Raw genomic sequence first — 23,393 nt, forward strand, 5'->3', positions numbered from 1 at the left:
CATCATCTTCCTCATCCTCTTCTCTCTTTCCAGTTTTTTTTTTCTTTTTCATTCTTTTTTTTTTCTTTCTTGCTCTTTTTCCTACAGAGGGAAGCCTATTTGTCCACTTTAAGTGAAATCACTCAATTCTTTCAGGAAGAGACTTTGGAGACCGCTGGTAAACCAAGAGAGGGGGGGGAAAGAAAGTATGTGCGTGTGTGAAAGAGAGTCCACCTTCCAAATAAGTTCCATTAATCACGGGCCAGAGTCTAATGTAACTAATATTTTACAATTAGAGGAGACAAGATGGAGCTGGGGGCCATCCATCTCCCTTACACCACATGATCATCGATTCATAAGAGCTGAGGAGAGAGGAAGAGGGAGACCATAGCACACAAGTCCTGCATATAACACATACTCAGCAACAAACACACATCCAAACACACACACACACATAGACACACACACACACACAATGCTCGACACATGCTGACCTGCATGCAGACACAAACACACCCACATACATAAGCACAGATGCTCAGCCATAAACAGAAGGATGCACAGGAATAAGGGGACAAGCTGCCACATTAGCATGTATTAATATAGTGGATCTTCTGCTAGAAACCCCATCCATTAACCACAATTGTTTTTATTGATCGTTATTTAAATTTCTTATTTTTTTGGTTTTGCTTTGTTTTTGTTTAATAAAAGATAAATAATGATTAAATAGTTTAAGGCCCCTAAAACCCAAAGCAAACAATCAAATTCACAAATAAATACATAAACAAATCTCTTTGCACTTATTCCAAAGAGATCAATCTCAGACACTGTGTTGTTAATGTTATTACTATAAATCTATTTTTTTTTTATTATAAAGTTCTTTCTTTGTACAAATGTCCAAGTTGATTTTTAACATTAAATCATTCTTGACAAAATATGGAAGCTATGCAGATAACGTAGCAAAAACTATCAGTATGTATATATATATATATATATATATATATATATATATATATATATATATATATATACTAAATCCAAATAAACAGAAAGTCTTTTAGATGAATGTTAAAAAATACATATCTGCTATGTGAAAGTCTCTAAATTTTGAGAATAAGTTATTTTTTGTTACTGAAACAAGGTTTACATGTCATTGTATTATAAAAGTGAAATAAGAAAATTCAACATTTATTTATTTATTTTTTTTTCATGATTTTGTTGATTTGTCTTTTGTTACAGCCAACACAACCAGTTTTAGGTTTCAGGTAATTCCTTGAGCACACTCAGTGTGTGTTTCCGCAGCGCTTACAAGCCTGAGAACACACACCATCAGATTTACACCAACACCTGGTCTACTGTGCCCTCTGGTGGACAAATTGGAGCGTAGCACCTCCTGAATTCCCTCTGATGTAGAGCAGGGAGGAGGAAATTAGAGGCAGAAAGCTGGGAGACGGGTTCATCTGCAGGTCACCATCTGCTCAGTGACCAACCAAACGGTTGCACAACTGCGCAGCGTCGTTTTAGACAATGATACAACACGCCACCATGCGTGCACGAATGTGCTGAGCCACGTGACTGCGCAGGAAGCCAGGCGGGAAATGGACAGGGCATGGAGACAGAAATGAAAGACAGAGGGAGAGATGTGACAAGAGGGGAGGCTGAATAAAGAAAAACACACAGTGTTCATCTCAGTGACAGAGGCCTCTTCAAGCACTGAAATTATTTAGCAACAATGGACAGAAACACACACATATACACCGCAGATCAGACAGACAGCAGACACGCTCACATTCCCACAAACAAGCACACACACACACACACACACAACATCAACACAAGTAATGTCCTGTTCCAGCTTAGTCACACATCCAGCCATGCTGAACACTTTTTTTTTGTTGTTGTTTGTTTTTAAATTTGGTGTGTGTGCATTTCTGTGCATGTATGTGGATATAAACCAGTCACAAACTGTGCACAGATGTGAGCTTTATTTTTAAACGGATCACCTGCAAGGCACCAGATGTGTGAGTGTTTTTGTGAGTGTGTGTGGTTGTGTCAAGTCTGTTCCCAATGAGTCAGCTGCTGACCTTGGGAGCCTCCCAGCAGTTCAGCAGTGTTTGGGGTCGTGACATTAGCGAAACACCGGTGCCGATTGCATTAAACGTGCCTCAGCTCAGGTTTCAGACAACAGAGGTGGGCAGTGGACCCATCGCATATTTCTTCCCTTAGAAAAAGTGGAGTCAGCCCAACCAGCTGTCCTGTGTGAGCTGAAAAATAAATAAATAAATCAAATAGTGCCACAGTAATTTTTTTTTTTTTTTTTTTTTTTTTTATGGGTGGGATATCTTTTGTCATTTATATAGTTTCCCAAACTGACAACAATTTCTTTCCTGACTGAAAGAACTGTCATTATCTTTCATAAATCGTTTTAATCTCTGTTGTCAAAATAAATACAACAGAGTGTAAGTATTGGTAATTTTATTTATTTTCTAAAATAAGCAGTGCAAGAAAAGAAAACAAAGCAACACATTATGTACAGAATCACAGATGCTGACAAAGCAGCATCGCTCTGAGTCTGATTCTTTTCTTCATTTTTTTTTTAGTTTTTGACTTTAATATTTCAAAACACTCTAATTTCTTTTAAATTTATCCATGTCTAAGAGAGCAAAAGTTTTTGTGGTAAGTGAAAAGTTCTTATGGTACTTTGCTACTCTACAGCAGCAGAAACTTGACAAGTTCCTGTCCACCGTGTGCAGTTATTGAGGAATGTCACCGAATTGCAAACTATACGTGTATGAAGTGACACCAAGAGAGGGACACCAACCAACAGAACACTCACCCACCCTTCGCTCTGCATAAAAACACAGATGACAAACATAAAACTAAAAACAACAACAAAAAAAGCACCTTTGCTGTGTGAGAAACAAGGCTGGTATCGCTCCATAGCTGCTGTTTCATTTGTTTAGGGCTTCACTGCTGCTGTATTAGTAGATGTTTAGGGCTACTGCAGTAAAATGATGGCAGAAAATGACAAGAGGGCAAGGAGCAGAGTGTGTGTTACCCTTTGTTATAAATGGCTTGTTCTAAAGTAAAGGAAAAAATGAACTGATTAATGTAATTCCTTCATAATGAAAACTGACTTTACACTGAAACTGTAACTAAAGTTTGAAGTTTAAATATCTGCCTGCACAGGATGCTGGTCAGTGATGTGTATAGACATTCAGTATAGTTACCTACGTAAATCACACTTTAATGAACTGAACTTAATTGAAATGACTTTTTTTGCTGCTCTGAACACTGAAATCCCAAACTGCTGAAAGTGGTGTAAGTTTTGGTATGATCTATGCAGTCTGGTTCTCTTTTATTATCATCATCTCAAAATCATCTGTTGATACTTGAATGACAAAAGCAAATGATAGTCCTAAACTTTTAAGTATCACTTAACATTAAATTGGTATTAAAATAAAAAAGTGTACTCCTCAAGTAGACAGACTCCACTGACTGATGACAGAACTGTTTTAAGTATGGAATAATAATAAAAAGTCTGTATAGTTTGTTCATTCCAAACTACATCCAATATTTTCTGAATTAATATCAACAATATACTAATAAATTTATTAGGTTTTCAGAACACTGCTGTGCTTGTAGTGACTTATTTTATACTCATATTTTACATAAAGTTTGTTTATTTCTGATGCTTTTAATACCTTTGGTTGATGACATATTTATTAAGGACTTCTGTTATTTTATGCAGACGAGACAGTTCAGATCTTTTGAAGTAAGGTTCTGTGAAAAGTAGTGCAGCGTGTAATTGATCTTATTGCATTTACCATCACATAATCATCCTGTGAGGATTTGCAATCAAACTAACTGAGAGGTACTAATAATATTGTTAATTACGGACCATCTTTCAAACACCCTGTTGGATCACACAGCGGCACTCTGACGTGGCAGCTTGTCTTTCTAAGTCAGGCCAGACATGAAGAAATTAAAACAATTAAACACACCACTGATCTGCTGCATTTCTTTTTTTTTTTTTTTTTTTTTTTTTTTTTTTGAATACATTTTTTTTTTATTATAAGTACAGTTCAGTAGTTACAAAACAAAGCATCTGCCATGAGGATACAGCAAAACATAGAGTGTTCAGCTCACAAGACAGGTTTTGTACATAATATGTGGAGTGGAATGATCATTATAGCTGGTTCAGAAAAGGAGAGAGCACGAGCCCGACTCTCGCCATGAATCTCTCATCTTTATACAGAAAACAGAGATTCCAAAGCCATTGGTCAGTGCCTTCAGAAGATTACACCCGACTGGTTTACTTTCACCCCTTTTCCAAACCCCTAAACGCACAACGTTGCACTTCTCATTGTCTCACTGGTATTATTTTAAATTTTGAATCCCCTCTTACTTCTGTAAAATTGAAAGTCATTGCAATCTATATAAATCCTTCTAATGAAGTGAAAACAAAATATTGTTGGATGTACCACGGTTAAATCTTCAAGCTGGAATTTGAGCTCTGAAAGTCACCCGGGTGAAAGCAGTAACAGGCTCAAGCTGTTGGTCAGAAAGAGATTAGCATACAAAAACAAAATAAATCTGAGGATTGAATTGTCAAAGCCACATACAGTATAGAGGTTGATCAGACTAAAAAGAAAGGTATTATATTTGGACTGTACATACCGCATTAGACTTTTTTTTTTTTTTTCCTCCCCCTCTGGGTTCACAAAAAAAGACGTAGAAACATTTCACAATGCCAAGGGACACACAAACACACGCCTTCATTGTAGTTAGTTAGCTAGTTTTGTACTGTATAGGTTGGAATTATAATACTATCACAGTGCAAAATACTTCTGAGAATCAAAACAAATGAAAGAAATCAGAAAGTAGAAGTCCCTCTATGCATAATGGATCTGTATATATGGGGGCAAATATGTTTGCAGCACAGGAGACGATTGTCATCTTTTTCTTTTTTTTTTTTTTTCTTTTCTGATCAGTAAATGGACAAGGCATTAATGTACAGTACATATAAAAATTCAAAATCAAATCAACCCTACATCCTACAGTCTAGCACAGTTACATAGCTTTGTAATAGCAATAACAGATGACTTGTATCTAAGGCTATACACAATATGTCTTTTTTCCAGTTTTATGCTATTTTTTTTCTCATCTTAAAGTAAATACATCAAACCATTTTCAGTAGTCAGTAACACTGTGCAACAATGATCAGTGGCAGTATTTTACAAACATCTGCAACACTAGAGTCCTCCAGGTTGACATTAAGAGATGAAGAGAAAGGGGGTGTAGGGTTTTAAAGAACGTTTTCCCACTTTATTTTGTTTTTGAGTCTTTCTTTTGTCTGTTTTAATTCTCCTCTATCAAACTCGAGAAGAACGCTGACCACGTGAGACGCTGGCCAATAATCTGTTGTCACCTCTCAGCTTTTCTTCTTGTCACATGTTTTAAACTTTCACTTTGCTCGGCTAAGCTATATCTCTCTATGTACATCAAGCACCCACGGGTGCTGCGTTGATCTGGATCACAGAACAAGGAAAGGAAAAAAATACACTGTGAGACTGTGTAGTGGGATGAAGGCCTGCTTATGTAGTATTACAATAAACTTTTAGGGCAGTTTGAATGATAAGTCTTCTTTACAATCAATGTTACTGTCATCAACCAGTCATGATTAGTGGAACGACGCGTTTCAGATTGAACAAAATGGTGATCTGTCCCTTGTTAACCATGATTATAGCGGGTTATGACAGCTGAAAAGTGAGCCACAGTTGCCTAGTTTAACAGGAATGTACTTGGTCTCAATCAACAGTCTGGTAAAGTTGAGTTTCTATCCAGCAGTAGAATACATTCTACCAGGTACAATACAAGGATGCATTGTAGACTTTTAGCATAAGTATCTTTTTCACTTAACAGGAAAGAGAGAAAAAAAAGTATTTTATTAAGCATTACACTTCAGTCCTATTTAAAAAGACATTATGTCTCTAGCTCAAGGAATGTCTCATTAAGTTCAGGGCCACTTACAAGAATCAGACAGGTAGTTTCATCAAAAGAAAGGAGGAAAACAAGAAGTAAAACCAAAAAAAAAAAGACAACAAAGACAAGGAGCATTCAGACCACAGGAGACACAAAAGGAAGGTTGTTGTCACTTTGTTTAGTGTCCAAAAGATGCTTGGAAAAGTCATTAGGTCCATTTTTGCGGCTCCGTCCTCAGAGGAAACTGTCTCAAACTTCCTGTTCTAAAGTTCTCACCTTCTTTTCCCACTGACGGTAGCATGTTTTTTTTTTTTTAATCTTTTATTTTTTTTCATCTTAAATAAAGTCTTTGTTATAGTGTTTTCCTTCATTTAACCTTCATCCTTCTCGACATCATCGTCCTTGCCTTCATCATGGTCTTCCTTATCCCTGTGTGTCTCTCTCCGGTGGGATGTTAGTCTTTGCTTACAGCGTGGGTGTCCAGGCCCTGCGGCTCACCTAGGTTATGGTTGTTAGGGTGGTTAAGGTCGTTGTTAAGGTGGTTGGACTCGAGGGTCAGCGTGGAGTCATGGGTCATGGGCTGGTCCTCCTCTCCTACCCACAGATGTGCTACGGCCAATGAGAGAACAAGAGGCAGATTAGCACTACGGACCCAACAAGGCGACCCCCCCCATTACAGCACACACACACAAACACACACTCTTTAGCACTACATTGGGGGTCACATTTGAGACTGTGAGCTTAAGTTCAAAGTGACTTTAATCAGTGACTTCAAGTTTTTTCATGTAACAGAAAATGTATATTTTAATTCAGTTTGTGTGGATTTCTGCCCAGCACAACTGTGATGAGAGGAAATATTTTTGTTGTGGCTTTTTTCTTATTTCTTTCCAAAGAAAACACCTTATTTTGCTGAATAATCCACAAATGTTCATTATGCAAAATTAGAGGTATAACTAAAAATCAAACAAAATATACTACTGGGAGTTTTTAAAGTTTCATTTAAATTTTATAGTTACATTTAGCTTTTTTCTTTAAACCAAATAGTTTGCTTTTTCTATTAGCTAAAGACAAACCAAGATTTTAGACATATGAAAAATCCTTTCACTCACAGTCTTAAATGAGACATATTTTTTCAGAATATTCTTATTTTAGATGGCATTGATAAAATGTGTTTATTGGGCTGTTTAGGAGAAAAAAAGTGGACAAATTATCAGAAACGCCTGAAAGTGTTGCACAGTTTATATAACTAAATCATTTTTATTTTTTGTAGTTTCACTGTCAGGGATTTTCTTCCGTTTTCAGGTGTTGCAGATATTTGTTTGTTTGAAGGACCTCATGAAGTGAAATTTTTAATTGGATGCTTGGTGAAATTTTTCATTTTGAAAGTATTTGGTGCCAACACATTATAGCTGTGACAACTGGAGTGCTTTCATAGTTGCTACAAGTGAGTTTTGGCTCAATAAGTGTGACAGGAAGTGTGACAGTGGGTGGGAAGCGAACTGAGTAATTCTATTAAAACAAAAAAAAAAAAAAAAAAAGTTTGAAATATCTGTGAGACACTAAGAAATGCATAACTGTAATTAGGTCCCACAGCAGCGGCTACTAAATAATACCCTCCCATCTCCCCCTTGTCTCCCCCCTCCTTCCCATTTCTGCGCTTTCATTCCCTCAGCAACTTCTTCGAAAATTATTTTGCAATAAAACACTGCCGAGCACATTTGCATGTCATGTTCTTTTAAAGTGGCGTTATGAATCTGACAAAACCAAATTAAAACACGGGTTTATTTGAGCTGCGCTTTCACGAGTATGGGAATGGATATCAGAAGTGTAACAGGGGGGAAGTAAAGAGTTAATAACAAGATAAAACATTTCTCAGATTCAGCATTTAATAATAACTCTGAGGCCGCCTGCCTGGGGAGGGAACAGCTCTGACACCCAGAGACAAACACTCACTTTACTCTACAGTATAAGTCTTACATGGGATTCTGCTTTTAATTCTCTTTGGTATAAATTCCCAGTTATGATAAAAAAAGGTTTTCCATTTTGAAACTAATTATACTGGCAGAAGCAGTGCATTATAACATAGCTGAAAGTGAATAACCATACATTAAAGGGTCTTTCTCCTCTCTTTTCAAAATACCAGATAATCACTCTTTCAGTTAGAGTACTTTTGATGTCATAACCAGCTACAGCCACAAGATGGCAAACTAAGACAGTAAATAAGGCACTGAAGCTGCAGCCAACAAAGCATTCTTCTACATTTTTTCCACACCTATCGTCTTTGATGGATGTTTAATTTCAGGTTTTAAAGTTGCACCAAACTGCGAAGCCAGTTTAGCTCGTCTGTATATCACTCATTTGTTCCTGCTGCCAAAAACTGTCACGAGATCTTTCATTTGATTTGCGAGATCTGCTGTAACTTAAGCAAAAGCGAAGTTCCCTTGTTTTGAAGCTCCAAAAAAAAAAAAATTTTGTTTCTCCCTTAGGGCACTTCCTGTCCATGACTTCCCTGTAAAGAAACTTCCTGTAACGAGCACCAGATTAGGCCCCATATTTGATTTTCACTGTTCATTAACTGAGCCACCTGGAATGTTATTATTTAAGCATGGTGCTCCTTCTCCCCAAACAACTGCCGCTGTGAAGTGGGGAGAGATTTTCTGGCCAACTTTATAGGTTTACCATAACTTCCCCCTCGCAGTTTTTAATTTCCCATTCGGGTAGACGGCAGATGCACCTCACAGACACAGAAAACCTGCCTGGCATTCATTTATCACATGAATGCAAGGCTTATCTGTTTGTTTCCGTCAAACTGCCTCGGGGGGAAAGATGCTGTCTGCATACATGATGGTTATAAGATGGCAGTGTGATTCTGATAAAAATACTTGTCACCGAAAACAATCTGATCTCATATTTAATCAAAAGAAAAAAAAAATTATATATATATATATATATATATATATATATATCACACTGTAACAATCTACAGCGCACACTCCGTTCTTGTAACACAGTAGTGTGAAAGAGTAAGCATGCCCTCTTGTGGCGTTTTGTGAGATAGCAGATGGCACGAGACAAGTGGATATTTTGGAGGAGCGGACCTGGGAAAGGAAAACATATGGTGTGAGGACACACAGCTCCAGGATCCATCTACTGTTAATACATGTGTCATGCTCAACAGAATGGATAAATGGGATGGAGGAAGAAACAATGGCATACCACTGCACCCTGAGCATGTGTCGGAGTCCGCATGGGATTAAGGTGGTGTGTGTGTGTGTGTGTGTGTGTGTGTGTGTGTGTGAAAATGACTATGAGGGTAGTCTCAGAGGGATAATGTAGCATTAATGGTACTATGTGGCAGAAAACAAAAACACAAATCAGACAGTGTTTGTGACTATTAAAGCTAAGACAAGAGGATAAGAAACACTAAGGAGTGTCAGTGGCAGTCCATTTTGTTAACTACAGTTTGTTTTAAATTTATGCTGTCTTCACACTGGAGGATGACCCCACTATACTGTCCCCGACCTATAAGACCTATAACATTGTGGCTAGATTGTGGCAAATTTTGGAAAACCTTGTTCAGCGTACAGGCAGTCAGGACACTGCTACCCTCACTTGCCTAATAGTTTTTTCACTGCTTTCTGTCTAGGTCCCCAAGAGGCTTCCCTGCATCTCACCACACTCTGTGCATCTGCAGCCAGTTCCCATGATGATACTACAATGTTGATGACAGTTCCATCGTGTTTCTGAGCCACTCCCTCACAAAACTCTCTTGGACTAAGTGAGACGGAGGTATGCGTAAGATGATCGTGCCATGTTAGGGTTGTCATCCAGTGGGAAGGAGGCCTTAGCTAATGCTGAAAGTTTCATGTATGTGTTTTTTTTTTAGTTATGTATGCTATGTTTATGTTTTTACAACAGCAGGAAGAAGCAAACTGGATGTTGGTGGTGGTAATATCCTGGTGCTGGTGGCAGTTTAGGGTTAGTAAACCCTAATCCCATCAGGCCAGTGTGTCACTGTCAAAACTAAATTCAACTCAATAAAAAGCTGTGAGGAAAAGCTCTGACTTCTACCATAACACTGATGATTTAAAGTGAACTCAGGTGCTGACATCAATTTTGATACACCTGGAAGAAAACACTAAAGATATTGTCCTAAAGGAGTCTGAATGCTTAACTGTGTTATATTTAAAAGCCCCACCCCAAAATGAACAAAATTAACATATAGTGACATTTTTAAAATAAATTTCTATGTATGGTATTTGTGTTTTCCTTATAAATAGCTTGATGCTGTCTTTTGAAGTATTTAAAGTTATCCAAATAATAAAAAAGGCTTTACAAATTGAAGACTGGTAGCTTTGTTGTTGTTTAAAGCAATGACACAAAGTCATTCAAACATTGATCAGTTTAGTGTTAATCTGGTTTGACTCTTCATTCAGACTTACCAGAAAATCTGACTGAGAGCAGCATTGCATGCATGATATATGTTGTTTGTTAGATTCATTGTGTTGGAGTTTACCCACAACAAGGGATGAAATTATTGGATATAAGCAACTGAAAAAAAACTACTTTTCTAAAGAATAGAGAGCCTCAGTATTGTACTCATTAGTTAATTTCAACTCATTTAACATTTTTTTTTCAGCATAAGAAAAACATGATCTTTGATTTGAAAGCACAATTTCCGCTGTCAGAAAAGAATGCTGCAGCTGGCTTTTGTAGCTAAAACCTTAAGAAATAAAACTGTCCACCATGCTTGAAGCTGCTGTGTGTGTCTCTTTGCTCTCATGACTGCTGCACTTTAATTAATTTAATTTATTTACATTGAAAAGATTCTGGAAGTGGGCAAATCACACATGACACTAACATGTTGAGGTTTACAGTGTTTGTTGTTGTAGTTTTGTTATATTATTTTTAAAGAAAGAAATATGAGCAAAATAAAATTTTGTTTGTATCACAACTGGAAGACAGACATGTTAATATATTTCAAAAACAAGCATTTTGATTTATTATTATTAAGATTTTTATTTTAAAGACTTAGAACTTTTATCATGTGAGAAAAGGAACAGGAAGAGTTGAGTTGCACTGAAGTGCAGCAGCAGAGAAAACCCAAAACATGACCTACTCTAATCGCAGATATAGCCGATGGCCGGAATTTCACAGATTTTTACAAAAGTTATAAGACAGGATTACAGTTGGAGCTGAAAAAAACATCAGCTATTTAAAAAAAAGAAAAAAAAAAAAGAAAGAGGACTCAAAGTTGCCTCATTTCTCCATATCTGCACCCATATTTGAGGAGTTTGCAGAGGAAAGAGACCTATGTGGACCCACTCCATGCCACTGGAGGTGGTTAAGGCTGCTTTGTTCCTGCTCCCAGGCATCCGGGCCCAACACGAGCAAAAACTGTTGTTCTTGGCACAGCCTCGTCTCATTGTACAGCCCAGTATTTATAAATATGTAAATATGAGCAGCACCAGGCATAACACAGCAGTGCTTGTATACACCGAGAAGGAGCGGCGAGGAAGTGAGCGCAGCCCTCAGCCCCCCCCACCCCCTCCAAAAACTGTATTTTTAGATGGTTTTAATGAATACAGGATGTTTATAGTTACCATTCCCTGTGATTCACACAAAAGACTAGAAAAATCCACATCCATACTGCCACCCCTCCTCTTCACCCTTCCCACCCTCCTCCCCCCTTTTCCTCCCCGATCCCTCAAAGCATTACTAAAGAAGAAGGGGTGAAAAAAAAAAAAGAAAAAGAAAAGCAAATTTGTGGTGAAACGCAGCAGGATTATTGTGCTCTCAGTCTGCTTTCGGCTCAGATCCTTATTAGACAAACAGGGTACGGTGTTAAGGTGCAAGAAAAAGTGACAAAAACTCCTGTGTGCGAGTGGAGAGTGAGTGTGTGTGCGCGTGTGGGGGGCCGTGTGTGCGTGTGTGTGTTGGAGGGGGGGGGTTGCCATGTGCAAAAGCGAAAAGACAAGAAAAGGTTCCTCAAAAAGCAACTTCAAGGCAAAACGCAATTTGTGTGTTACTTGTGCTTTTTAAAGTTGCCAAAATAATACAAAAGCTGAATCAATACGTGCAAGAAGTGAGGAGAAAAGGTTACGTGTTTTCTTTTGCCTGTGATAATGTGTTTGTGTGTGATGACTCCGTGGCAGCTTGTTTTCTTTTTATAAACTCAGTTTTGTTTTGCTGCAAACTCTCCGGGTCGACTGTGAGGTGATACTCATGACAGGATAGAAAGAATCAGAGAAGAGAAAAAAAAACGAGAAAAAAAAAAAAAAAAACGAAAAACAAAAGGGAGCAAAATGTAAAAAAAGAATGATTGTAGTTGGCAGAAAACAATGAAGTCAATGTTAGTGGCCTCCTTCTATCTTTTGCTGTCTGTCTCCAAAACTATTTCTGAGGCTAAAAGATTGCCGGCTTGATAATACCTCCGCTGAGCAATTTAAGCCCAAACACTCTGATGCTACAATCTGTCTTCTCTGCCTGATAGCGCTTTTCTCTCCTCTTCTCTCCAAATTACTTTCTTTCATATCTAATTATATTTGCTAATGATCTTATAAGAGAATAATGGAATGTGCTTGATCTATTACCTTTTTTTTTTTCAATACATAAATACAATGCGGGGGGAAATGACTGTTGGAGACAGGAGGAAATGTTTTTTTTTAATGTTTTGGATGAGAGGGAAAATGAAGCTGGGAGCTGCAGGGTCATTAATGGGCGATGAACGCAGAGGTCATCTCTCACATTCTCTTTGACATTTCTCTCATCTGATGTGCAGACACAATCACAAGCTCAGGCGTGCCCCCCNACCCACCCACTCCTCCCTCCTGCCCCTTTGCTTCACTGTTTCTCCCTAATCTTTCAGATATTTACCTCAAAATCTCTTGGATCCCTTAATGGAAACACTGAGCTATGTAAGGTGCCAGTTTTGTGTTGCTTCCTTTTAGAGCCTGGTTTGTGAATTTTGCCAACAAAACTTAAAGCTTGAATACTGTCAGGTGGTTTGAGAATAGAACGGGATTGTGATGAAAAAATAAAATCAGCTGCTGCTTTGACAGCCTATGTTTAAATAAGTACTCAATTTAAGCTTTTATATAAGTCAGTCGCTAAAACACATATTTGGATAAACTGTGTGTAACATTTCCCTCTCTGTCTATCTGTCTCTGTCTCGCACACATACAATCAAAAAAAAGAACAACAAAAAAGGATAAATACATGGATATTGTTTTTCTTATTAAAACTCTAAATCTCTGGTCCTCAACTCACAAATGCAAAATTCTCCAGTCTTAAAAGGGATATTTATTTCGTATTTTGAAGTGAGGTTCTGTAGAAAACATAATATATATATATATATATATATATATATATATATATATATATATATATATATTACCTGTTGTAGACAGCTCTGAATAACATCAGTTTGGAGACAATTTATATCTAACAGGACTGATGACCTAATGGCAAGATCAAGCTCAGCCAAAGCCAGTGTGGATTCCTGCCATCCTAAAACAGACTCTGATATCCAAAGTTTCATAGCAGTTCATGTAAACTCAGTTTCATAGACCTTTACATTATATAGCTATCTGAATTGTGTGGCTTTATGCAAGACACAAATAGCAGCAGCAGCAAGAGGTAACACTTTTAGTGCAGCCTGTGCTCAAATCTGTCAGGCATCTTAAAATATTTCAGCTAAAAACTCTATGTAAGATAATATTGATGACAATGTAAAAATTTTATTAAAAGTGTTTGAATAAACCATTATTTCTTTTTAGATTGGAATTGTTTTAAGACAACTTTTGTCTGCATTCAAATGTCATTTAAATGTAAAGCTCTGTTACACACACACTCTGTCTCTAAACTGAGGTTGCTCAAAGAGCTATGTACAACAGGTTGGGTGTTATTTTTTCATAACTTTTTTCATGGAAATTCACTTCAAAACGGCTGAAATTTATCTTTAACCCCAATAGCTCTTCTCTAGCCCCGTAGCCAAACCTCTGTCTCGCTCTGTCCCTCCCTCGTTCTCTGCCTCCTAAGCCTCTTCTCTTCTGTTCTTCCTCACTTTACCACCCCCATCCCCTGGTATTTTTTTTTTCCTTCCCCTCCACAGACTGAGGACAAGCCAAGCCATGACAGGCACTCTAAACCCCCTGCATTAATGGAAGGAAATGGCATTCGATCCCTGTTTGATCTACTAATCATTTCTGCTGAAATGATAATTAGTGCTCTTCCAATCCTCCCATCGTGGAGGAGAAAGGGGCGAGCTGAGCAGGGTGGGAGTAAATACATAAATAGAAAAAAAAAAATCCTTTTGCCCCAAATGATGTCTCTGTCACCAAGATGGGTGTGTTCACAACCAACAAGTGCTTTCCTCTTTTCCTCTCCAGTCACACATAGACGGGAATCTACTGTACACACTGACACACACTCAGACACACTAAAACGCGGGGTCTGGCGACTGCTGTCTGTGATTCTTTTCAGCTGACATAATCCTGATTGATTCGTTCAGCAGATAAAAACTGGGTCCACTTCTGTCCTTTTTACTTGAGGGGGGTGGCTGGAACATAATACGGCCTTTTATTCAGCAACAATGTAACATAATGGCATTGGAATGTGCAGAGGAAAAAGGCCACATCTTAAATGTTTCTGACATATTCGGTTATAAAGCAACCAAAAAAAACAAAACAAACAAAAAAAAAAAAACACCTAAGTCCAGTGAATAAAACAGTTCTGGATCATGTATTGATTCTAACAAGGTCCGATCTTCCGTCTTCATTTGATTTCTCTGAATGTGGCGATATGTACTAGCAACTTCGTACATCTGCTGTTCTGTTACTATCACTGCCGTTCATTCTTTTCTGTAAAGGAAGCTTTTGTTTAAAGGCTATGAATAGGTGAGGTCATCTCAACTCACTGCAGCCACTCTTTTTTTCTTGTTTTTCAGAAAGCTTTGTGTTTACACAATCTAACATCCTTCCCTCAGCTTTTTCAATACAGACCAAGGGTGAAAGCCATACAAGTGAAGAATTGTATTAATTCCTTGACCTCTAATGAAATGTAGACACATTGTGTTAATCTTCACCACAAAATCTTACTCATTTGTAAGAAACCTGACTGAGCAGCACATTATCTTCTATGAAATGTGTCAACTGTTCAGTCTCATGGTGTAGAACTGTAGTTTACAATGTTTGCCATTACCTCTTCAGTTGGTTCAGTTCTGAGCATTGTGCAGTACTTACTGAGGTCGAGGGAGCATGGATTGATCATTTCAGACACATGACATGTTTTTGTTGGTTAAAGCAAAAGTGGCAAGAAGTTATGTGAGTGGTTGTCGTACTGCCAACATTGTTTTAATACCTTCCTGGGAATACTGCTATAAGTTGGCCGTGATGGGGTTGTAGCCTCGTCATCAGGCTCACCAGGCTAAAGCATCCAGTCCTGCGTCAAATTCTGACCCAGCCGCCCTAATGTACACGAGCAGCACATCACAAATATGCTGCCAACCCATGATCCACTCAAAACTCCAATATATTGTCCTCACCATAAACCACCATGACTTCACTACAAAAGTTTTGTGCGTGCTCAAAACCCTCATGATTTATCATGCTTTCTCAGGGAGACCTCACTGTGTTCCTAATGTGCACTAAAAGACCTTTGCAAGATCCTACAAAGACCACTGATGTTTTTATTTTTATTTATTTATTTTTACATTGTTGCAGTGTTTTCTTCTTGTGTGAAGGGGACTAACCATTTTAAAAGGCAAACACTTGCCTGGAATATTTTGTAGTTCCAAAACTGCAGAAATGTCACAGTTTTAATTTTTTTTTTTTGTGTGTGAACAGCTGTCAGTAATCACTTTCACAATCTATAATCAGACTGGACTGACATTTTGGAAAATTTATATAAAGCTACTAAATATGATTTTATTAGGAAGCTACAGGAAGAAGACAGTGACATAGATACTGTGCTGTATTCAATTTTGTGGTACCGTGTCATGACATTAGAGCTCAAATTCAATTTCACTCATTGAAGCACTGACCAATCTTACCACACACTGCAAAACTCCTTGCAAACATCTTTGCTGTTGCCTGGTTTTCAAGTGTTGCGCTAATGGACCACTGAACACAAGAAGGCAACCAACCTCTCTGTGCATCAACTATATTAATTGAAGGTGCTAATCAGCAAGCCACGGCACCACCAGAAGTGGACAGAGTTTTCCTCCCCCAGCATGGTGGCTGCCTGTGACATATCTGGTTACTAATACGATGTGGCACAGAGCCAGATGGAAGACGGTAAGGAAGAAGAAGTCTGTTGATCTGCCAGTAAATGTGTTCCCAATCCCTCCATTTGACTGCAACAGAGGAGAAGGGCAGACAAAGGGAATGTGATGACACATTATGGAGGAAGTATGTAGATCACAAGGGGAGGAGAGAATGAACTAGAGACAGAGCAGCAAATAGGACAATATTATATGGGGCAAAATACATATATAGGGCAACAGTAAGTGTGCCGCTCTGCTAAAGTTTGCAATATTCTTTTGTAAAGACACACAGACATAAAATTGAGCAAATTAGTGGAAGAATAATTCTCAACCTCAGATAATGAAAGCACAACCTCAAGCTTTTTCATTAAATATGGCTTCTAGGGATTTATTTCTTTTACCTCTGGAGAGTCGTCCTTAAATTTCAACTATCAGTCACCTAAGCACAAAGGTATCTTTGCAAAATTTTTTCCCATAAGCTGAGCCTCAGCAGAACTGCCTGAAAAGCATGAATCCTGGACTGAATCACGGCGAGATAAAAAAGAAGCAGATATTCAGATGAAAAGAAGTCAAATCTCTACAGAGGGAGATTAATATGACATGCAGAAAAACAGACAGGAAAATAATCGCAACTCAGCAACACAGCTATCACAGTTATTTATGATCACAGAGAACCTGTCACTGGTTCCCAGGGTTCTCATAGCACACAGGGAATTCATCCAAATGTCCTGGCTAAATAAATGACAGCAGTTTAGAATATGAGGATGGAGAAGGCTCTGAGGGCTGGGTGGTTTCCTTGAGTTGGCAAAGAGGAGGAGGAGAAAGGTGGTATGTGAACATGTGCAACATGTGCATCAATTTGGTGTACCAAGGTGCAGGCTGTGGTCAAGCTCTTGCAAACAAGACAGTCAAGATCCATGGAAGATGAACAAGCTGTTGGTTAGATCTAACTGCCAGCCACTTGAATTTGATCATATGTCCATTGTCTAAAATGCGTTAAAAGGCTGCATAATGAAATAAGAGCACAAAGTGATGCTATGAGCCCTGGGAATTCAAAGCTGCTTTGAAGGTGCCAATCTTAAAAAGAAAACTCTAGGTGAATGACTGCGTACAATGGCTAGATCTGGAACGATTCTGGATTCCTACATTCCTCTGGCCCCCAAAAACTGTATTAATTGATTATCCAATATTATTTTTAAGTTATATTGGAACAATAAAAACAATCTAGGACAAAACAAAAAATATTTTTGTGCATGTTAAGTTTGCAAAACAGGCAGTGGGTGAAGAAGAGGCAACAACACCTGAACTGACATCAGTAGTGTAGCCTTTCTCAGGTGGAAATCATTGACTGACAAATTGTTATTCATTTTTTCTCATAGTTTAAGCCAGCTAGAGCCAACCTACAAAAATGCAAAATTGTCACAAGACTAGGCGGCTGTGTTTAAGGGTGTTTCTATATTCAACATGACCACTAGATGTCACTAACTGTTCTACAGTGTTCCTTTAAGGTATTTGTTCTCATTTAACACAATGCAGACATTAACATGGCCCAATCTTTATCATCTAACCCTATATATATATATATATATATATATATATATATATATATATAAGGAGGTCCTTTACTGGTTTATTTTCATCATATTTTACTTATTTATCATATTGACTGAGAGCCAGGTGTCATTTTAGTAGAGAAATAATCAGTAACAGCAGGAGGGATAAAAATGGAGAATGTCAAGGCTTTAGCATATTTTCTTTGTTGTTTTAAATCATAACAACAGCTTCAGTTCATGATTCTTCTCCTACCTCTAATCTTTGGGGACCAAGTGATTTAGAGAAGCCAATGTTTTTTCAGTCAGAAAATTTCAAAGTATTGCACAAATCAAAACTGTTCTTTACGATAACGGCAGCTTTTTTCCAATGTGTTTTTTTCTTTTTTTTTCGCTAATAGTAATAGTGATTTAACATGCTATTAGTCTTCAGTTTTTGTTGATGCATGATTTAATCAAGCTTTCACGCAGGCTTTGTTTTCTCGTCTCATGTCTTTGATTTCAGTTTAGCTTCAGAAAAGATAAAGATGGAGACACTTTACAGCAGTTTAACATTGCTAATAACCCATATGTTTCTCATTTTTCTTTCTTTCCTCCCACAAACTCTCCACAAAAACACTTTCACACCACCGCTTCACTATTCCTTGATGTAAAGAGAGAGAGAGAGAAAAGACAGGAAAAGTGAGAAATAAAAAAATGCAGAACACCTGGCTTCTCTTTAACATGGTTTCATAGGCTTTCGGCAGTCTCTGATGATTCAACAGTTGCTGCTACAAACATCTGCTTGCTGCTCTTAGCAGATCTCAATTAAGACTCTCATAGGCGGCCACGCCATTCCTTATTTATGATATTCTTTTCAACATGCCAGACAAGGGAAAGAGGCCAAAAGGTCTGAGAAATCCCACTTAAAGAGGACATAATGAGGCAGAGAGACGCAGAGGAGAGGAGGTTGGAGGTGCTGGCAAGAGATTTAAAATAAGAGGCATTCGTGCCAACACTGGCAGCACTTTTAAGAAAATAAGAGCAGGAAAGGGGGGGAAAAAAGAGCAACAACAAACACCGACAATCAGCAGCCCGGAGCCCTCCCTCATCTGTTACTTTCCTGTTTTTTTTCTTCTGTTTCTGAAAAGGCATAAGAAAGAGACGATGAAGAAGGAGTGAGTGTTGATATGATTATGTAAATGTAAACAGGATTTCCTGCCGACTGGAAGCCGTTTCTCTTTTTCTCTCTCTCTGACCCGTTCTCCTTGCAAATCTTCCATTTAAGACAAATTCCCCTGGGGAGGCCGCTCTGCCGTTACTTAACGGGATAATTATGATATACGAAACCTTTCCAAGATCACCCCCCCTCCCAACTCAACTCAACACACACACACACACCAACATCCCTCCTCTTTTCCCTCATCTTTGTCTTCTTTCTAAATCACTCACACTCTCTCCATTCCCCTTTTTTCTTCTGTTTTCACCCTGTCTTCTCCTCAGAGGCTCTTTCCTCTGTCCTCGCTCTCTCCTGGACTGTAATGCTGATTTGTCTCTGAGCTGTCTGAACAGCCAGAACTTCTGTTTAACTCAAGGCTTTTTCATACCCATGCCATTTTCTTTTTTACCTCTTCTGTTTAAATCTGTGCTGGAAAAAATGAGACATCTCTACAAAACGTTAGACTTTACTTGTGATAGACACATAATGTTCATAATAATTCATTACAATGAAAAAAGTTTCATTGGAATCTTTTTTAGGTTAAACAGTATCCTAAGCTACTTATGCAATATCACAAATTATTGATGTGCTTCAGTTGTGAAAAAAGGTAAAATAAAATATTGTGAGTGAATAAATAAGAATATTTCCTACATGACAAAATATTTTCTATTTAATATTTTCTAATAATTTCTATTTAATGGTTATTATCACCCACTGCCAAAGGTGAAAAGGCAATAATGTTATTTTGTTGTTTGATGTAGATTTTGCAGTCAACCTAATCCAAGATGGCTGCCACAGTTAATCAAAATAAGCAAAGACATAAATGCCTATAACTCAGTTAGTTTTATAGATATTAAGCTTAAATTTGATGTGCTGCTAGCTGAGAGTCATCATTAGCTCATAGCCTGAGACATTGTTTGAGATGCTGAATAACAATATTGTACAGGTTTGACCAAAACAACAATAACTTCTCAACACAAGATGATCTCATTTTAAAACTCTGGGATGAAACAGTGTATGATATGCATTCCTTTAAGAAAAACTAGGTCTTTAATTATCTCTGTTAGGAATAAAATAATAAAAGTAAACACCAAAATCATGTTAAAGTGAAATACTTCAGGGAATATTGCTGCTGATATTTGGGTGGAAACCTATCACGAGCAGCAGCTTGCCAGACGGTTGTGCATCATATACGTGCAATATTGTGATTTGAGGCCAAATGTTCAGACACACTTATCAAATTGTGTGTTGGTCCCAGCCTCAGAAAACTGAATAAAATGTTTTGCACCAAACATTTAAAGGACACCAGTTGTAGTATGACATGTAGGAGAAACAAATACTTTAAAAAAGGGAAAATTACACTGTAATTTAGTCATTACCTCAAATTGTATTACAGTTCTCCAGACAGCGTATAGAGCTAATGTTGAATAGATCCACATGTTAATATTTGACATCTCCTCCATTCAGCTGTGAAAATCTTCCTTTCCAGCACAGCCTGCATGACTTGGCCCTTAACACCATGACCTCATTGTGGAAGAATTGAGCAGCAATTACATTATATTCCACACATTTCTCCTCTGTCCCACTGTATAGTGTGTGTGCATGTGTGCAGTTTAGCGCTAACCATAACACACGCTTTTTACCCTTTGATCTCTCACATCCAGGGAGTCTTTCTAGAACAAAGACAGAACAGTCGTGATATTGAGACCCATAAATGTAAAAGAGTGGACAGAAATCATGCCGCTCTAAACATTTCATAATGCAGACGTACAACTTAATTGCACTCCTGCATGGTTGTTTGGCTCCTTATTTACTCCCACAACTTTGTTACAGAGCCACACGTCAAACTATTTACACGCTGGTGTAAGCACTTACGGCTACGACTCTTTTTTGCTTGACAACGGCCATAAACAGCAGAGTGAGAGATCAAAACTGTTCATCAGAGAACGTGACAGATGACAGATATGGCAAGAGATTTTCCATGATCTTCAGCACACATGATGGGAGACCTCAGGGGAGCGAGGGAAAGAAAAGAAAAAAAAAAAGGAGGGAGTCTGGATGAAACATAAGAAATAAAAAAATGAACTCAAGGAAAAGTTTCTTTCCACATGAGGCACTGCTGCACAAGAAACGGCAAAGGCAGAAAGTTCTCACAACAATATGATTGATCAATTATTTATTGCAAACTAGTGTGTGTAATGGGACAAGGGAGTGTGCGATAGGCAAAAGTGAAATGTTATTTGTCATACTGTGGCCCAGACATTGGTTTCAAAGCCTTGCTAATTGGCTCCACAGCTGAATCAAATCCCTGCCATCCTAAATGCACACACTGGAAAGATGACAGCATAAGTTTGGGAGAACGTAGTAACTCACAGATGCTGACCCATCCGTTGCCTTCTGAGCTGTTTCAAAGTAAATTTTGGATTGTTATAAATGACAAACTGTTTTATTTATTTATTTATTTTTAATTAGCCTCTACATATTTCATTTTAGTTCATTGTAAAATATGTAGATGTTCATATTTGAACTTAATTTAATTCTTGTAATGTGTTAGAAAGCTGCCCACATCTTTAGTGTTAGGCCAAATTTCATATCTGAGCTTTAAATACTGAAAAAAAAACAACAGTTTTCATCCACTATTATCATCTAATATCTGAGCACACTTTTCAGAAAAAAAAAAAAAAAAAAAACCTTTCAGACGATATCATGGAGTTTTACTATGGACTTTTATTTTAGCTTTATCCAATTAAACACTAAAATAATGGAACTTTTTAGATAGCCAAATGTGAAAAAATTTTTTAGATTTTACCAGAACACAAAAACAGGGTAATAAAAGGATGTAACAAAATCATGGTGAATAAAATTCTGTAAACAAGAAAATCTGGTGCCAATATTGTCCAAAATTCAACATTCTGATTTATAAATAGTATAAAAAGAGAAATAAGAAAATGTTAGAACTGCTGCCATTAGGTTCCTTAGGGTCACCATGGTAACCAGACACCTGAGTCTCTCAATCTTTGGCAGCAGTCTTTATGAAACAGGCAGAAAACTATGCAAAGCAGAAATTAATCTAAAAAAACTTCCTGTGCATAATGTATATGTTCTATATTAATAAGTATATATATATATATTTATATATATGTGCGTGTGTGTACTGTAAGTGGCAGACCTCAGGTGACAAAAAGTCCAACATTCTGTGTCCTGTTTCAACTTTAAATGACATTTCTACTGTGAAGCATGCCTGAGCTATAGATAAACCAACAGAAAACTGGTATGTGTGCTTCAATACTTTTGCTTTGGCAATATTCAACCAATATTCAAAATATTTTGTGAGCTTGGTTTTCATGAACATTTTATAGATGTCACCATTGAGAATATTATGATAACCTTGTAAATCCTGGGTGATATTGTTACATTACAAATTAAAACTACATGAGAAACAGCTTTGAATTTACATCAGAGTATTTTATTTTCACAAATTGCCCTGAAATGTTCAGGGACAAATTATTGAGCCATTCGGTTTAAGCGTTATGACAAAAATACTGTGAGGTCATTTAAAAAGAAATGATTGATCTTGTATCAGTATTACATAAACAACTATTTGACAAGGGTGAATACATTGCAACCCTGTTTTGACTATGGTGTGTGAAGAATAATTAATAAACCCTCTCTGTTCGCCTCGCCTCGGCTCCTCTCTCCCTCCCTGAACCATTGTTTTGCAGTTGAAATCCATAACATTTCTTTTGTTCCCCCTCTTTCTGTAAGCCTGCTCTCTTATTTTCCCAAGGCCGAGAAACTTCAGACATGAGAACCCTGATATAAAACCAGGGAAATTTACCTGGGATTAGCAGCCATTGACAAATAACCTTGGTGATAGATGCACAGTAGATTTGGTTCAAAGCTCTCCCGGCAGCCTCAAAAGAGATTAGTTCACTTCTTATCAGGTCAGCCGTGTCGCCTGGGAAATGTGTTTAAAGTCACATTGATTTATTGAAAGATTCCCCAATAAGAAGATATCTCTCGACTTAAGGAGTGCGTGTGTGTGAGCTCCCCTATGTGTGTCATGTGAACGAGTGCCTCAAATAAATTACACTGCTTGTTGAGGCTTTAAGAGAAAGAAAAGCTTCATCTAAATACATTTACAACAAATGAATGGTACGCTTAAACCCTAAAAAGAAAGGAAAAGGAAGAAAAGAGAAAGCACTTTAAGATCACTATTGCTAAATGCTAGAAAAAGACACTCCAGTTCTTTCTGTACCTGACCCTCTTAGTCTTTCTATCCCCATTTACCCCATGCTGGTAGTGCTGCTGAAAACAGTGATTGTACAGTGGTGAGATGCAGAGCAACGCTGACAGGGAGGTATAATAAGGCCTCTTTGTTCCCCAAGAGAGAATAAGATAGAGAGACATATAGAAT

The 23,393-nt window shown here is 37.7% G+C and overlaps 1 protein-coding gene across 2 annotated transcripts in view; it reads right to left on the bottom strand.

Annotated features, from left to right (window-relative positions):
- Positions 1–4,030: 4,030 nt before the first annotated feature.
- Positions 4,031–23,393, bottom strand: part of znf536 (zinc finger protein 536) — a 196,308-nt gene continuing 176,945 nt past the window's right edge. Inside the window, exon 8 of one of the 2 annotated variants that reach the window (XM_037979693.1) lies at positions 4,031–6,573. In XM_037979693.1, coding sequence (XP_037835621.1) covers positions 6,419–6,573 — 155 coding nt within the window. In that variant the 3' untranslated portion in view covers positions 4,031–6,418. The remainder of the gene's footprint in view (positions 6,574–23,393) is intronic. The other variant, XM_017419574.3, reaches the window with a different exon arrangement.

This window comes from Kryptolebias marmoratus, linkage group LG15, assembly GCF_001649575.2.
Source record: "Kryptolebias marmoratus isolate JLee-2015 linkage group LG15, ASM164957v2, whole genome shotgun sequence".
NCBI lineage: Eukaryota > Metazoa > Chordata > Actinopteri > Cyprinodontiformes > Rivulidae > Kryptolebias > Kryptolebias marmoratus.